This window comes from Lethenteron reissneri, chromosome 51, assembly GCF_015708825.2.
Source record: "Lethenteron reissneri isolate LAM-NWPU_2019-01 chromosome 51, ASM1570882v1, whole genome shotgun sequence".
NCBI classification, from domain to species: domain Eukaryota; kingdom Metazoa; phylum Chordata; class Hyperoartia; order Petromyzontiformes; family Petromyzontidae; genus Lethenteron; species Lethenteron reissneri.
The window spans coordinates 7,361,869-7,376,281 of NC_083829.1; the positions used below are offsets into that span (position 1 = coordinate 7,361,869).

The 14,413-nt window shown below is 53.1% G+C and overlaps 1 protein-coding gene across 1 annotated transcript; it reads left to right on the plus strand.

The window, feature by feature from the left end:
- The first annotated feature begins 8,048 nt into the window (after positions 1-8,048).
- PDE12 (phosphodiesterase 12) lies at positions 8,049-14,129 on the plus strand. The gene is made up of 5 exons (XM_061572739.1): positions 8,049-8,902; positions 9,836-10,179; positions 11,578-11,777; positions 11,998-12,076; positions 12,383-14,129. Exons 1-5 carry the CDS (start codon positions 8,109-8,111, stop codon positions 12,940-12,942), a joined length of 1,977 nt encoding a protein of 658 aa, XP_061428723.1. The 5' UTR covers positions 8,049-8,108; the 3' UTR covers positions 12,943-14,129.
- The last annotated feature ends 284 nt before the right edge of the window (positions 14,130-14,413 follow it).

Consider the following 14,413-nt stretch of genomic DNA (forward strand, 5'->3'; position numbering starts at 1 on the left):
GGCTCGTGTGAGTGGTCATTCAATGTCAATGTTTGTGAACAAAACAACAAAAATACAAAAAATATCTTTCAATAAAAATTACATTGTAAATCATCTCATCATCATGATCAGCAGCAGGCATGTTCAGTGCACTGCTGGCTGACGGCCTCCCCAAGAGGCAGTGATCGCAGGGCTGCGCCTGCACCGATACCACAGGTGCTCCCTCCAAATATCTCCGCCCGGGATGTCAGTGCCCCACGTGCTTGCCTGCCCTCCCCTCGCCTCCCTCCTGTTGACCATGTAAATAATGTTTGACGCAAATTCATTAAATGCGCTATTGTAAAAAAATCGGTTGTAAAGTAGAATTGTGTTCCATCCAGATAGCTGTGTGCGTGCGTGTACGCGTGTTGCTATCTCTGTGCAAATAACGTTCTCGTTTACAGCGGAGGTCATCTTATCCGACAAGGTGGCGAAGTAGCAAATGCTATGATGTTGGCGCACGGTCAAGTTCAACGGCCACGGCGCGAGCTTCCGATGGCCGAGACGGGCGTTGATCGGAGCGCGTCTGGCCTTAGAGAAGACCTAGGACCAGATGGGGGTGGTACAGGATCCTGGCGGAGTGTACAACGCGTTGGCGGCGATGAGCTGGTGGTGTTTGAGATGGTGGCATCAAACTAAACTTAACAATATTTTTTATTTTACCAGGTAAGGCCCACTGAGCTACATAGCTATGTTTCAGAAGCGACCTGGCCACAAGGTATAAGCCCAATTAAGTGGCTCGTGGAAATCTATAGCAGCCAAATGCTCTAAACGCGTGTTTCTAAATGTGGAGTAAAAGCCCGGAGGATCCGGAGAAAAATCCATGCGACCAGAGGGAGAAAGAGACACACGCAAACTCCAAATATACATATTCTTAGGTTTTTTCTGTAAAGTCACGTAGGTAAAAAATTTAAATTAATAATCACTTGATAGAGCTATCGTGCTGTGACGGTTCCACCTGAAGACGGAAGCTTGTGTTGCCTCCGAAACGTCGTGATTTTTACTTTATTTTTATTTTACTTTTATTAATTTAAATTTTTTACCTACGTGACTTTACCGAAAAAACCTAAGAATATGAATCCTTGCAGTCACGAAAGCTTCAAATCTAGAATCCAAATATACAGCAGGTGGCAGAGTCGGGATCGAAACCACGACCTCCTGTAGACCAGGCGAGGTAGTTAACATCTCGTCACCATCTGCGTGATGTTAATGGTGTTGATCACGATCGCGGCTTGATCTTGAAGATTTGGGAGAGAGAAAAAAACTACTTCGAAGAAAGGTCACGCTCGGCATTGTTGAAAAGGAAATGTTGGAAGTTTCTAATCTCGCCCGTTTCAACAGCCACTTCTACGGCGTCACCGTGGACTTCGATCAAATCCACGATCGCCGTGACCTCCGTCACCTCCAGGGTCAAAATCGTCGCCTTGGTGATGAAGTTATTCCGGGTCGTTTCCTCGAGTGCGAAGTTTATCGTCTCGAGGGGGCTGCCACTTTGTCCGTCATGTCCACCATCGTCATCATCATAAGGCATCAATCCACTGCTGGATGATGGCCTCCCACGCCGTGTCGGTAATGAGGGTTGTTTGACCATACTTCACCACGCTGGTCAGTGTGGGTTGGGTGAAGGTGTGATGGATGCCCAAGACAATTTCACAATGTCTTAGATTAATTTGCTTCCTTATAAAATGTTAGAAGTCATCCAGGCTACAAAGACCCCCCGTATAGCCGTTAACAGACGTGTTATTATGGCCAACATGGCACACTAGGGGGTTGGTGGCTAACACCACGCCCAACCGCTTTTGTCTCCCCAGTGCTGACGTTTACACTGTGCACAACATACTCATTCAAGGCTGAGTCACCCCAGCGGAGGACTGGTTCTAATATTTCGCCACTGGTGTTGGTTGTGAGCAGGAATCGAACTCGAGTCCATGGCGTTCATGGGATAGTGCGGCGCCACCGCTCCCCACTGACATTTTAGACCACAAAGACAAAAATCCCCAAAATCCCCTGAGTAGCCTCACAGAAGCTGTTGGGGCAAGTGCTGATAGCGAGCAGCACCTATGAAGGCCGGTACGAGGGGCTGGGGTAGCCAACACCACGCCCGACCGCCTTTGTCTACCCAGTGGCGATGTTTACGCACCGCACCAGGTGCTCGTTTTGAGGCCAAGTCGACCGAGAGGGAAAGGCCCAGGACCGGTTCAGATAATCGTCACTGGGTGTTGGTGGCCGTGAGCGGGAATCGAACTCGGGTCCCCACGGGGTTCCTCGCGCAGCGCAACACGCTAACCACCCTGTGACCACCGGTCCCCACCGAGAATGCCAGACCACAAACACACAAACACACGCACGTGCACGCGCGCATTGAACCTGACACCATCAGAGGGCCTTTGGCGGGGTGCTCGGGTGGTCGGTCCTGCGCCGGCCCCCCCATGCTCCGCAGGGCCCCAGATCTGGCAGCACCGCCTCGCATTCCCGTGCGTGCGGCCCCCTCCGAGGCACGAAACGTGCGCGCCGCGCGCTCCCGTGCGGTGCGACGACGCGAAATCGACACCGCCGCTCTTCGCAAAATGTTTGTGCCGGATGCCGCCGATAAATCATTTTTGCCGCATGGATTTCAGGTTGCACGTTGGCAAGCGGCGCGCGGGCAAGCAACGAGACACCGTTGTGAGCCAGCCAAACGCTCGTGGCGAACGACGAATAAGTCAATAGCCACTGCGTTCTTCTAAATCTACATTCCTCCGACTAACCATCACCATCACCACCACTCCTCCACAGCGTGTCTACTGTTGGATGAGGGCCTCCCCTACACTGCTGGGGATTTGTTGGACCACGTTTCACCACGCTGGTCTGGGTGGGTAGGTGAAGGGATGTGGGTAGAAGGCAAGGGCTTGTGGAGAGAGCAGCCCAGTGATGGATCTGGGAGGGTGGGGGCGGTCCCCCCCCCCCCAGGCCCCCCCCCCAGGCCCTCCCCCACCGATGTTCACCTCGTCTTGGAAGAAAACTTGTGTAGTCGAGCTCAGACGGCAGTGTGTCAATCGCTGCGCCACCGCTCCATGTGTATTCATCACGTTCGTAAAGTGAGAGATGTAAAATTGTGGCGAGATGTTAACTACCTCGCCTGGTATACAGGAGGTCGTGGGTCTCTCTCTCCCCGGGTTTTCCCTCCACATTTAGAATCAACGTGCGTTTAGATTAGGTATTTGATTGCTATACATTTCAATGAAGCCGCTTTGTTGAGCGATCATTTGTGGCCAGCTCGCTTCTGAAAAAGAGCTACATTGCTCGGTGGGCATCACCTGGTAAAATAAAAAAAAACTTTTATAATAGGGTTCTCCCCATTTTTCTGGCAACAAGGGGAAAACCCTATTATCACGCCTTTTGGCGTCCTCTGGTCTAACACCGTTTTGAGACTAGGCTCAAAAGAAAGATGTCTCTGGTGTGGACCAATCAGTTTAAAAGACAATGCAAATATTATCAGAGTGTTTTTAGTTTGCATTCTGACCACAAGTATTGTGGTCAATGCAGACATAATTCCTTGTAAAAGGTTTCAGTTTGGTGTTTTAACATCTTAACACAACTGTTTTGTTGCCAGAAAAAAGGGGAAAACCTATTCTCAACCTATTATCATATTTTAGTCCTGGCAAAGGAGGTCCCATGATGAAATAAAACTTTAGTTTAAAATGTGTGTTGGCACGGCTTCATGAGTTTCGGTGGCATCCCTCTCACCCAGCATCCGCGTCCCATTGCCAGGCCCGGCCAGGGCTGCTGTCTGTGTGTGTGTGTGCAGTGTCGTAGAGGCGAGATTCGGGTTTTTTTTCTTTCTCCAGCTGAGCTCTGGCCAGCCCTGCCCCGGACATTAAACGGCCGCGTTATAGTTGCCAATGGCCTCTCCATTACACGCGGCCTGGGCTTAAGATGCCACGCGTTGTGTGAATCTGCTGGATCCTCCCGCACCACCCCACCCCTCCCCCACCGCTTCCACGTGGGCCAGAAAAGTCCCTTGGAAGGAATTCAAATTCATATTTATTTATACTGCAGGAGGAATCCGATGAGCTATCAAGCTCCTGTTCACAGATGTCCAGTCGGGGCGGGTAAGAACGTTTACAACGCAAACATACGAGAGGAGTGCAAAGTAAGTATAGGAAGGGTAAACACATCACTTAAATTATATACAAATAAAACTAAATCGTTTGTTGATCTTAACAAGTTAAGCCCAGAGGTATAAACTTATTTTTCAGAAGAGACCTTGCCACGGCTTATAATGTGGGCATTTATAGCGGCAAAAGTAATCAAAATAATCTCAATGCATGTTTCTAAATGTTTTCAGTTTCTTTCACCCTGTGAGCCATGCGGCTCTTGACTCGGGTGCAACCGCAACAAAACAAAAACATGAACAAGAAACATCTCAAAGTGACTACACGCAACAGAAAAATCCAGGAAAAAACAGCAAAGTCTTACAGAAAAAAGCAAAAATCCCAGTGGGATGCAAGTCAAACAATAACAACCATAAGACAATGTAGATTAAAGTTATCAGGCTAACTCTGTACTACAAAAAACAAACATGGCTAAACCAAAACGTTTTCAAAATCACCAAAATAAAGCTATAAAACAATGTAACAGTGATCATAGGAACTGTGATTCAAATTTAACAATACACGATATACATAACATGTACGACCAAACTTTGCAGCCATAGCTGGCTGCATGAGTCACTTCATAACAGCAGGCGTATCAGTAGCAGGATCACATTTTTTCAATACACCTTTCACCGGTAGATCCCCATAACACGAATCTTGCGAATCTCCCTTGCTGCGATGGTAGAGGAGGCACGGCAATTGCGGACTAATCTCCAATCTGTTTAACACGTAGTATGCTTTCGCGACCAATATCATCCATAATAGAGGTTTTTTGGGTTAGATAGCGTAAATATATGTGTCTTATTCTTTCGTTCCATCGGTAAAGTCACGTAGATAGAAAAATAATCATTAAAATAAAGTGAATTAATAATAAAACCCCACTAATGTAGACTGTAGCCTGGTTCTAAATCGGAGTGAGTGTACTGATAGTATATAATGTAGACTGTAGCAATGGTTATTAAGCTGAGTGAGTGTACTGGCAGTCTAAAATGTAGACTGTAGCCTGGTTATTAAGCTGGGTGAGTGTACTTGCAGTCTATAATATAGACTGTAGCCTGATTCTTAACCTCGGTGACTGTACTGGCAGTCTATAATGTAGACTGTAGCCTGGTTATTAAGTTGGGTGAGTGTACTGGCAGTCTATAATGTAGACTGTAGCCTGATTCTTACGCTCTATGAATGTACTGGCAGTCTATAATGTAGACTGTAGACTGGTTTTTAAGCTGGTGAGCGTATTGGCAGTCTATGATGTAGACTGCAGAAATGGTTATTAAACTGAGTGAGCGTACTGGCAGTCTATAATGTAGACTGTAGCCTGGTTCTTAACCTGAATAAAATAAAATAAAAGTCTAACCCAAAAAAACGCAATTATGAATCTCCAATCTGCTCACTCTGCATCAGTGGCAGCTCGTGACACAACGACGAGGTGCGGCTGTTGTGAGTGACCTCTGTAAATCTGGTGTTCAAATTAAGAACAAACCCTCGTCATGTTATTGGCCTTCCCGTGAAAGTGATATAACTATCTTGGCTACCAACGGGAGACATTTGTAAACAATACGAAACGAAACAACAAAGCACTCAAATGCTTCTTCTTGGTTCTTTCGGTAAAGTCACGTAGAATGGAAATAATAAAATAATAAAAATATAACATTTTAAAATAATTCTCACGACGTTTCGGCCACAACGCAAGCAGCCGTCTTCAGGTGAAGAATGAAACACCACCAAGCTTGGAGCGTATATTTAAGCTGGGTTGGAGGGGGAAGAAGAGCGCCTTGATAAAATAATTTGCATATCAAGAGGAATTTAGCATATTTATGGGAAATGCGTAGGAGGTGGGGGGGGGGGGTTTCAAAGTCATACTATGCTCAAATGCTCTCCCCATGACCCCTCAAGTCCACACTACACAACACCTTGAACACTGCCAAAAGCCGAGAGGCGTGTAGAGTGTAGACCGTGACTTGCTGTATTTTTTGGTTCTTTCGGTAAAGTCGCGTAACTATACCGAAAGAACCAAAAAGTATATGGATCCTTGCAGTCACGAAAACTTCAAATCTAGAATTGCTGTGTTTTCACAGTGCCACCTCGCGTCGCGACGTCGTCATTGCAGCCACGGGCGCCCTTTTCACCGCCCTGAATGGGTCTCAAACGGCGTGGCTACAATGTGAGCAGCTGCTCATCGCAATGAACGAAGAAGAGGAAATCTCTCACTCCTTCACAGCCGTCCCGAGACCTCCCCGAGGCACAAATCAGACTGCGGCGTCGCAGCGGTTTCTAATACGAACAACTTAAAATCACTGGCGGAGCCAGTGGGGGTGGGGAGTGGCACGTGCCCCCCCAATCATTTGGGTTTATTAGTAATAAATCGGCATTTTGCGACCCCCACTGCAACTGTGTAGCATATTATGATGTGCCAGGGACTCTATGAGATGATAGGACAATAGTCTGAGTCCATAATTGGCAATAAGTAACGGCAAAGCAGTTATAAGTGACTCTCAGAATTGTGCGCAGTTGCGTATACAGATACATCAACACCTTCAGCGAGCGCGATGCCGATCACACGACGCGGTTCGAATTCGACACGCGTCGAATAAAAACCAAGGGACAACTCCTTACTCACTAACAAGTCCTTACTTACTAACAACTCCTTACTTACTCACTAACAAGTCCTTACTTACTAACAACTCCTTACTTACTCACTAACAAGTCCTTACTTACTAACAACTCCTTACTTACTCACTAACAAGTCCTTACTAACAACTTCTTACTTACTCACTAACAACTCCTTACTTCCTAACAACTCTATCATGTTTCATTGCTGGAGGGGTTGCCCCCCACTAACTGAAAATCCTGGCTCCGCCATTGCTTAAAATGGTATCTTCATTAGGCAATTCGCGTTGAAAGAAAAATCATAATTATATATTAAAACAAAACGTAAACACAACAAAACTATTTACAGAAAAGTGTGTTTTATTAGAAGCACATTCCTACGGAGGGAGCTGGTAGGAACGTCGGGTTGCTCGGTCAATGACCAGGGTCAACGGCGGCGTGGTGTATTCCGCAAATATGCCCGACTGTGAGGGCGGGCACAAGCCGGCGTGAGTAGGTTAAACGTTGAGTTTTATAAGGGCACCACGGGGTGACCAGCCCCTCCCCACCCAGCCCCACCCCCACCCCTCCCACCCCCCACCCAGCCCACCCTCCCTACCCAGCCCCTCCCCACCCTCCCCTCCCCACCCAGCCCCTCCCCAGCCAGCCCCACCCAGCCCCTCCCCAGCCAGCCCCACCCTCCCACCCAGCCCCACCCTCCCCACCCAGCCCCTCCCCACCCAGCCCCACCATCCCCACCCACACTATAACATTACACTATAGTGTAGTGTATTACACACTACACTATGCACTACTATACATGACACTACTATACACTACACTATACACTACACTATAACATTACACTATACAACTACTATACACTACACTATGCACTACTATACACTACACTATACAACTACTATACACTACACAACTATACACTACGTCACTAAAATACCGCTGACAGATCTTTGCAATTACGTCGTCGGAAAAACCGATTCAGGAATCGACGGAGTCGGTGATAATAAAATAGGAACCGATCTGATTCCCCGATACAATACGGTATTCCGATGGATGAATCGAATCATTGCAATTCTTTTCTCGATTCCTTCCGTCGTAGGAATCGACTCTAACCAAAACAATAAAAATAAAATCGTTCCAACCTATGATTCATATACATTCTTAAAATAACAAACGCCCCGGGGGCATCTCTAACATTGACTCTCCACACGCGTCGCCACACCGTTCCATCCGCTAAGCGCCCTCGGGGCGTTTGTAATTCCCAACGCGTTTCGTGTACACCGGTACGTGGCACACATCGTCGGAAAACCAGATTCAGGAATCGGCGCTCGGGGTAAGGCCTCAATGCTGCCCCGGCTCCGCGTTCTGAGCTCCCCGCTCCGTCTCCTCTCTGGCGGCCCCCCGCTCCCGCCTCGCTCCATCAGCGGCGGCAGAGCAGCAGCAGCAGCGACGTCGGCGGCGTCATCAGCCACCATGGACCGCGTGCGCGTGAGACGCGTGCACGGCGAGGACACCATGACCGTCGCCTTTCCCTGGGGGGACGAGGGAGACAAAGGCGGCCGGCGCCAGCGCCAGTTGCAGCGGTCGCAAGCGGAGGCGCTGAGCCGGGTGCTGGCTCGGATAGCCGGCGGGGACAGGAAGGACAAGAAGGCGGCGCAGGCCTTGGCCAAGAAGCGGAAGGGCAAGAAGATCGATGAGACGACGGGAGAGGAGGGGCAGCAGGGGCAGCAGCAGCAGGGGCAGCTCGAGGCGAGGCTCCTCTACCAAGGCAACCCCGTGGACCCGGCCACCCCGAACGTGGTAGCGTGGAGAGACGGCGCCGTGCTGGAGATCGGCGGTCGCCGCTTCGCCGTGGACGTGAACGTGCCCGCCGTCACCTCGCTCTCGCTGCCCGCCGCCATCATGGCGGGCTTCCCCGTCTTCCCCAGGATCGAGGTGGAGTTCGGGAACGCCCGCGCCGCCGAGATGCGATGGTCGTTGGAGGACGCCGGCGAGGGGGAGAAGGATGGAGGCGAGGTGGCGGCGGAGGAGGAGGAGGGAGGGCTGGAGGTGGTGTGCCGGGACGCGGTGTTCACGCCTCACGCGGGGCACGTGGGCAAGAGACTGCGGCTGCGATGCGTCCCCAAGGATGGAGAGAGGTCAGGGGGTTCAGTGTTGGCGCGGGGGGGGGGGGGCTCGAGGTTCGCTTTAGAGCGGTGTGTTCTTCATTGCAAAGCCCGCGGGCCACTGGCGGCCCTTGGTGGCCTTAAGTGAGGCCCCCGGTGGCCTTAAGTGCGGCCCCCGGTGGCCTTCAGTGCGGCCCCTGGTGGCCTTAAGTGCGGCCCCTGGTGGCCTTAAGTGCGGCCCCCGGTGGCCTTCAGTGCGGCCCCTGGTGGCCATCAGTGCGGCCCCTGGTGGCCATCAGTGCGGCCCCCGGTGGCCTTCAGTGCGGCCCGTGGTAGACTTCAGTGCGGCCCCCGGTGGCCTTCAGTGCGGCCCCTGGTGGCCATCAGTGCGGCCCCTGGTGGCCTTAAGTGTGGCCCCCGGTGGCCTTCAGTGCGGCCCCTGGTGGCCTTCAGTGCGGCCCCTGACAATACACAAAAGTGAAAACACCCCCCATCATCATCATTGTGATGATGTCAAACCCCCAATGGTTTCAAATGGTGTGGCGGCCCTCACACTGATGATGTCTCATCGGCGAAATTTGGCCCCCCTCTGGAAATGAGGTTTCAGTGGGGGCTGATTTAGCGGTCAGGGTTGGGGTTATGGTTGGATGTTAAGAATTTACTTGGGGTGAGCGGTGTGGGTTGAGGATTAGGATGTGGGCTCGTGGTTAGAAATCGTCATGTAGATTAGGGGTCAAGGGTTACGGTATGGGATAGGGTCGGAGTTGGTGCGCACTGCTCTCCCATCATTCACTGCCTCCCTCCCACCCTCTCAATGACTGCCGTGACAAACAAGTATTGGGGAGGCCTTGCAGTGGATCGATCGTGGCCGACGTTTGGCCATTTCTGATGACGATAGCTGACCAGCCGCGGCTCTTCACAAGATCCCAATCGATGCCCCCTCCCCCCTCCTGGTCATCTGCTCAGGTGCGGGGACCCCGTGGAGGCGACCTCGCCGAACCTCGTCGAGGCTGGGCCGGGCCCGTGCCTCTGCGACCCGCGTCATGCCTACACGAGGCTCCGCGCGGGCCGCGGCCGCCTGCGCGCCGTCTCCTACAACGTGCTCGCCGACGTGTACGCGCAGACGGAGGTGGCGCGCACGGCGCTCTTCCCCTACTGCCCCACGTACGCGCTCGGCCTCGACTACCGCCAGAACCTCCTGCGCAAGGAGCTGGCCGCCTACAACGCCGACGTCGTCTGCCTCCAGGAGGTGGACAAGAACGTGTTCGCGGAAGGGCTTAGGCCCGTCATGGAGGAGCTCGGCATGGAGGGTGGGTTGGCCGCGTGGATGTCGCAGTGGCGCTGCGGATGGCCCCCGACACCGGGACGTGGGGGGGTGGGGGGGTGGTGACGCGTTCGCCGGTTGTCGCTGAGGTTCGCGGTTCGAATCTGGCGTGCCACCCCCCCGGGTTAATGCCGCGGTACGGTGGTGGTGGCCGTAACTTCCCACGCGCCGCCCGCTTCGCCGTGGACGTTAAAAGATCCCGTTGGCCTCATCCATCAGAATTGTAGAAAAATACCCACGATTTCCCGGACTCCCGTCGGTATCGCGCACGCAGGAGCCGTCATCGCTCACAGGCCTCAGTGCCGAAATCATGTTGTGCCGTACGGGGATAGCTGCCACTGAGGGGTGCGTGCCCTTCACATGTTTGACATGAGATGTGTGAGGCGCTTTGTGTTGCTTGGGGGGTGGGGGTAGCTGGAGATGTCAGGTAATGCGGTTGGTGTGGTTACCTGATTATAATTCTGTGACCCCTGACACTTGACTCATCTGCACCTCCGATTAACGCGGCTGTTTCGTGCGGCGCGGAAGAAGTTCAACATACACACGTACATCTTAATCTATTATGATCCTGACTCTGACGTCCACCCTAATCCTAGTCCCTAACCCCTGACGTCCGGCCGGTTGGCTCAGCCGTCGAGTGAAGGGCTCGCAGTTGGACGGTCACGAGTTCAAATCCTGGTTGCGGAGTTGACTCGTCCCATCATGCCTCCGGGGTGAATAAAATAAGAATCACTTTGTGGGAGAGTCAACGGTGGTTGTCCTATGAAGAGACTCACCCTCCCGTCATAAAAATGTGGAATTTCCACCACTGACCCGGGGCTGTAAACAGGAGATAAGCCACCACCTCAATGCTCATTTGAGAAAAAAATCACTTTGTTTTTTATCCTAAATAAGAAAAGTATTCTATAGCCTTTTGTCAATGCACTGCTGGATGAATGTCTCATCAAGTCAATAGCTGCTGCACTTAATACAAATCTACATGACTCCTACCATCACTACTAATACTACTACACAGCCATAGCTTTATCTACTATTGGATGAGGGCCTCCGTACACTTCTGAAAAATAAGTGAATACCTCAGCGGGCTTTGCCTGGTAGGATGGGGATGGTTTGTTTACCTTTCTTGTACTGTGGACGACTGTCATATTTTTTTTTATTGTTTGTTGTTGTAACATTCTTACCCGCCCCTCCTGGAAATCTGTGAAAAAGCGCTTTATAGCTCATCGAATTCCCCCAGTGTCAATAAATATTCTGTTTCTGATACTGGACCACACTGGTCAGTGCAGGTTGGTGAAGGGAGAGGCACCCTCACCTGGTTAAAGAAAATACTCATCAAACTGGAAGTCAGACGATGACGGGTGCTACTACTTTGACTGACCGCTAGGAATGTACCGCATGAAGGAGCGTCAGAAGGAGGGGCTTGCCACGTTCTTCCGAAGCGACCGCTTCCGCCTTGTGTCGCGGCACGACGTGACACTGGCCGTCGCGCTGCAGGGCGACCCTGCGCACGAGGAGCTGCGTCAAGCCCTCCAGAAGAACCCGCGGCTCTTCCGCGTGCTCACGCGACTCGCCACCGAGCTACAGGTACCAGCACCACGGGCCTGTGGGGTGGCGGGGGGTGATATGGGTTAGGGAGAGCATGTGGTTATGTGGGGGTTGGTTGAGGGTCTGGTCACGTGATTTTTGTGTGAGTGTTGAATATGTTGTGTTGTTGTGGTGGTGTGGAGACACCGGGGTGTGATGATACCACGGTGTGGAGGCACAAGTGAGTGCGCCTGTGCTGATCTGTGGACGTCCCCCGCAGGTGTCTGTTCTGCAGTCGCTGGAGGACGAGCGCAGGAGGTTGATAGTGGCCAACACTCACCTCTATTGGCACCCCAAAGGTGAGGCCCCTTACGCACACTGCACACGGCGTGCGTGGTGAAGCCTGGGGAGCTTTGGTGAATTGATTCGTCTGGTTATGAACGTTGTTATTGTTAATAACATTGTTATTGCTGACAACGTCCATCGCCCCCCTCCCTTCGTGTAAAATATAAACAATCTCCGCTGGAGGACATTTTTTTTTACAGCGAGAGGCAGCATCTGCAGTGGCTGCAGGGGGTCAGGTGATCCTCGTACGTACCACATGTGCCATCGAAACACCCCAAAGGCGAGGCCCCTTACACTGCGTGTGCGCGCGTGCGTTGCAGGCTCCCACGTGCGTCTCATCCAGGGCGCCGTTGCCCTGCGCCACCTGGAGCTGCTGGTGTCCTCGCTGGCACCGCCCGCCCCCGCCGCACCGCCGCCGCTCCTCTTCTGCGGAGACTTCAACAGCTTCCCATCGTCGGGCCTTGTCCAGCTGCTGACCACCGGCCACGTCGGCGCCAGCCACCCGGACTGGAGCGCCAGCACGGTGCCGGCCGAAGACGACGATGTTGACGGGGCGGAGGAGACGGAAGCCGGTGCTGCTTCCTCAAACGAGAGCGACGGCGGCGACGACGGCGGGATTTGCGGACGGGCGCCGGTCGCCCTGGATCTCCGGCACGAGCTGGCGCTGTACAGCGCGTCCGGCGAGCCGGAGTTCACCAACTTCGTGGCCGGGTTCCGCGGCTGCATCGACTACGTACTGGCATCGCGCGCGGCACTCGCGACGGAGGCGGTGGTGCCGCTGCCAGGCCTGGACGAGGTGCAGACGCACACGGCGCTGCCCAGCGTGGCGCACCCGTCCGACCACCTCGCGCTCGTATGCGACCTGCGCTTCTGCGATTGAGGCTTTGGTGATGCTGGCTCCGATTGATAGCGCTTTTGTGACTGTTAGTGATGTCTCCAGCCATGGCACTGGTGTTGGCTGCGGTGGTTTCGGCGACGGAAGTGGAGCCGCCGATGGAGCCGGCGGTGGTGAAGCCAGCGGTGGCAGCAGTTGAAGCCAGCGGTGGCAGCAGTTGCGGTGGCATGGGTGGTGGTGAAGCCGGCAGTCGCAGCGGCGGTGGTGAAGCCGGCGGTGGCAGCGGCAGTGGCGGTGGTGAAGCTGGCTGTGGCAGCGGCGGTGAGGCTGGCGGTGGTGGTGAAGCTGGTGGTGGTGGAGCCGGTGGTGGCGACGAAGGAGCTGGTGGTGGAACTTGTGGTGGCGACGATGGAGGCAGGGAATGGAGCTGGTGGTAGTGGTGGTGGAGCCGGTGATGGAACTGGTGGAGCTGGTGTTGAACCTGGTGACAGCGACCATGAAGAGCCGGGGATGGAGCTGGTGGTGGAACTGGTGGCGGTGACAATGGAGCAGACGGCGGCGCTATCATTGGTATCACTGCTGCCATCACTCGCGTCAATGGTGCTCACAATCGCACAGCCGGTGCTATCTCTCCCGCGACTCGTCCTATGACTCGAGATGCTGGCACACTCGCAGTGGCATTCCCACTCGCACTGTGAGTGACCTTCCTGCCATCGTCATCTCCACCACCGGCGTTATTGGTCCCCTTGTTGTCAATAGCACCCGAGTCATTAACACTATCGGTGACTTTGGTCACGCGATTGCTCACACCAGGTACCCTTTCAGTAACCTTCCTGCCATCATCACTCGCACCGGTGGCACTGTCACTGACCTCCATAACGCTATTGCTCGTACTACTGTTGATATTAATGACCTTTTTGCTAGCATCACTCCCATTACTCGCGCTTTCGGTAACCTTGGTGCCACTATCAATGACATTATCCCAATCGGAGTCTTCATCGGTGACGCCATCGTTGGTGCCTTCACTTGGGCCATCGCTGGCGCTCTTGTTGGCGCCGTCGCTGGTGCCAGGAATGGTGGCGCCAGACAACACTGTCGTGTTTGCACGTCTCTACCAGCTAACCTAGCGGACCGTGCAAAACGCATTGTTGTTCAGAATGGTGTTGAGCCACCTCGCCAGATCATGGAGGGCGGCATGTGCAGGACTAATAAATCCCGTCACGTGGCCTGGAGACGCGGTGTCTGTGCGTGTGTGTGTGCACGTGTGTACGTGTGTGTGTTTGCGTGGAGCGGTAGTGCGGCGGTTGCCCGCAGCGCTACTTACCCAGCGACCCGAGTTCGATTCCCGCTCAAGACCAACACCAGTGACGATGATCTGGACCTCCCCTGGGCCTTAAATGAGTGCCTGGTGCGGTGTGTAAACATCGACACTGATGAGGCAAAGGTGGCCCGGGCATGGTGCTGCCCACCCACCCCCTCGGGTGCTGTGCCGGCCTTCATAGGTGTTCGCTAACAG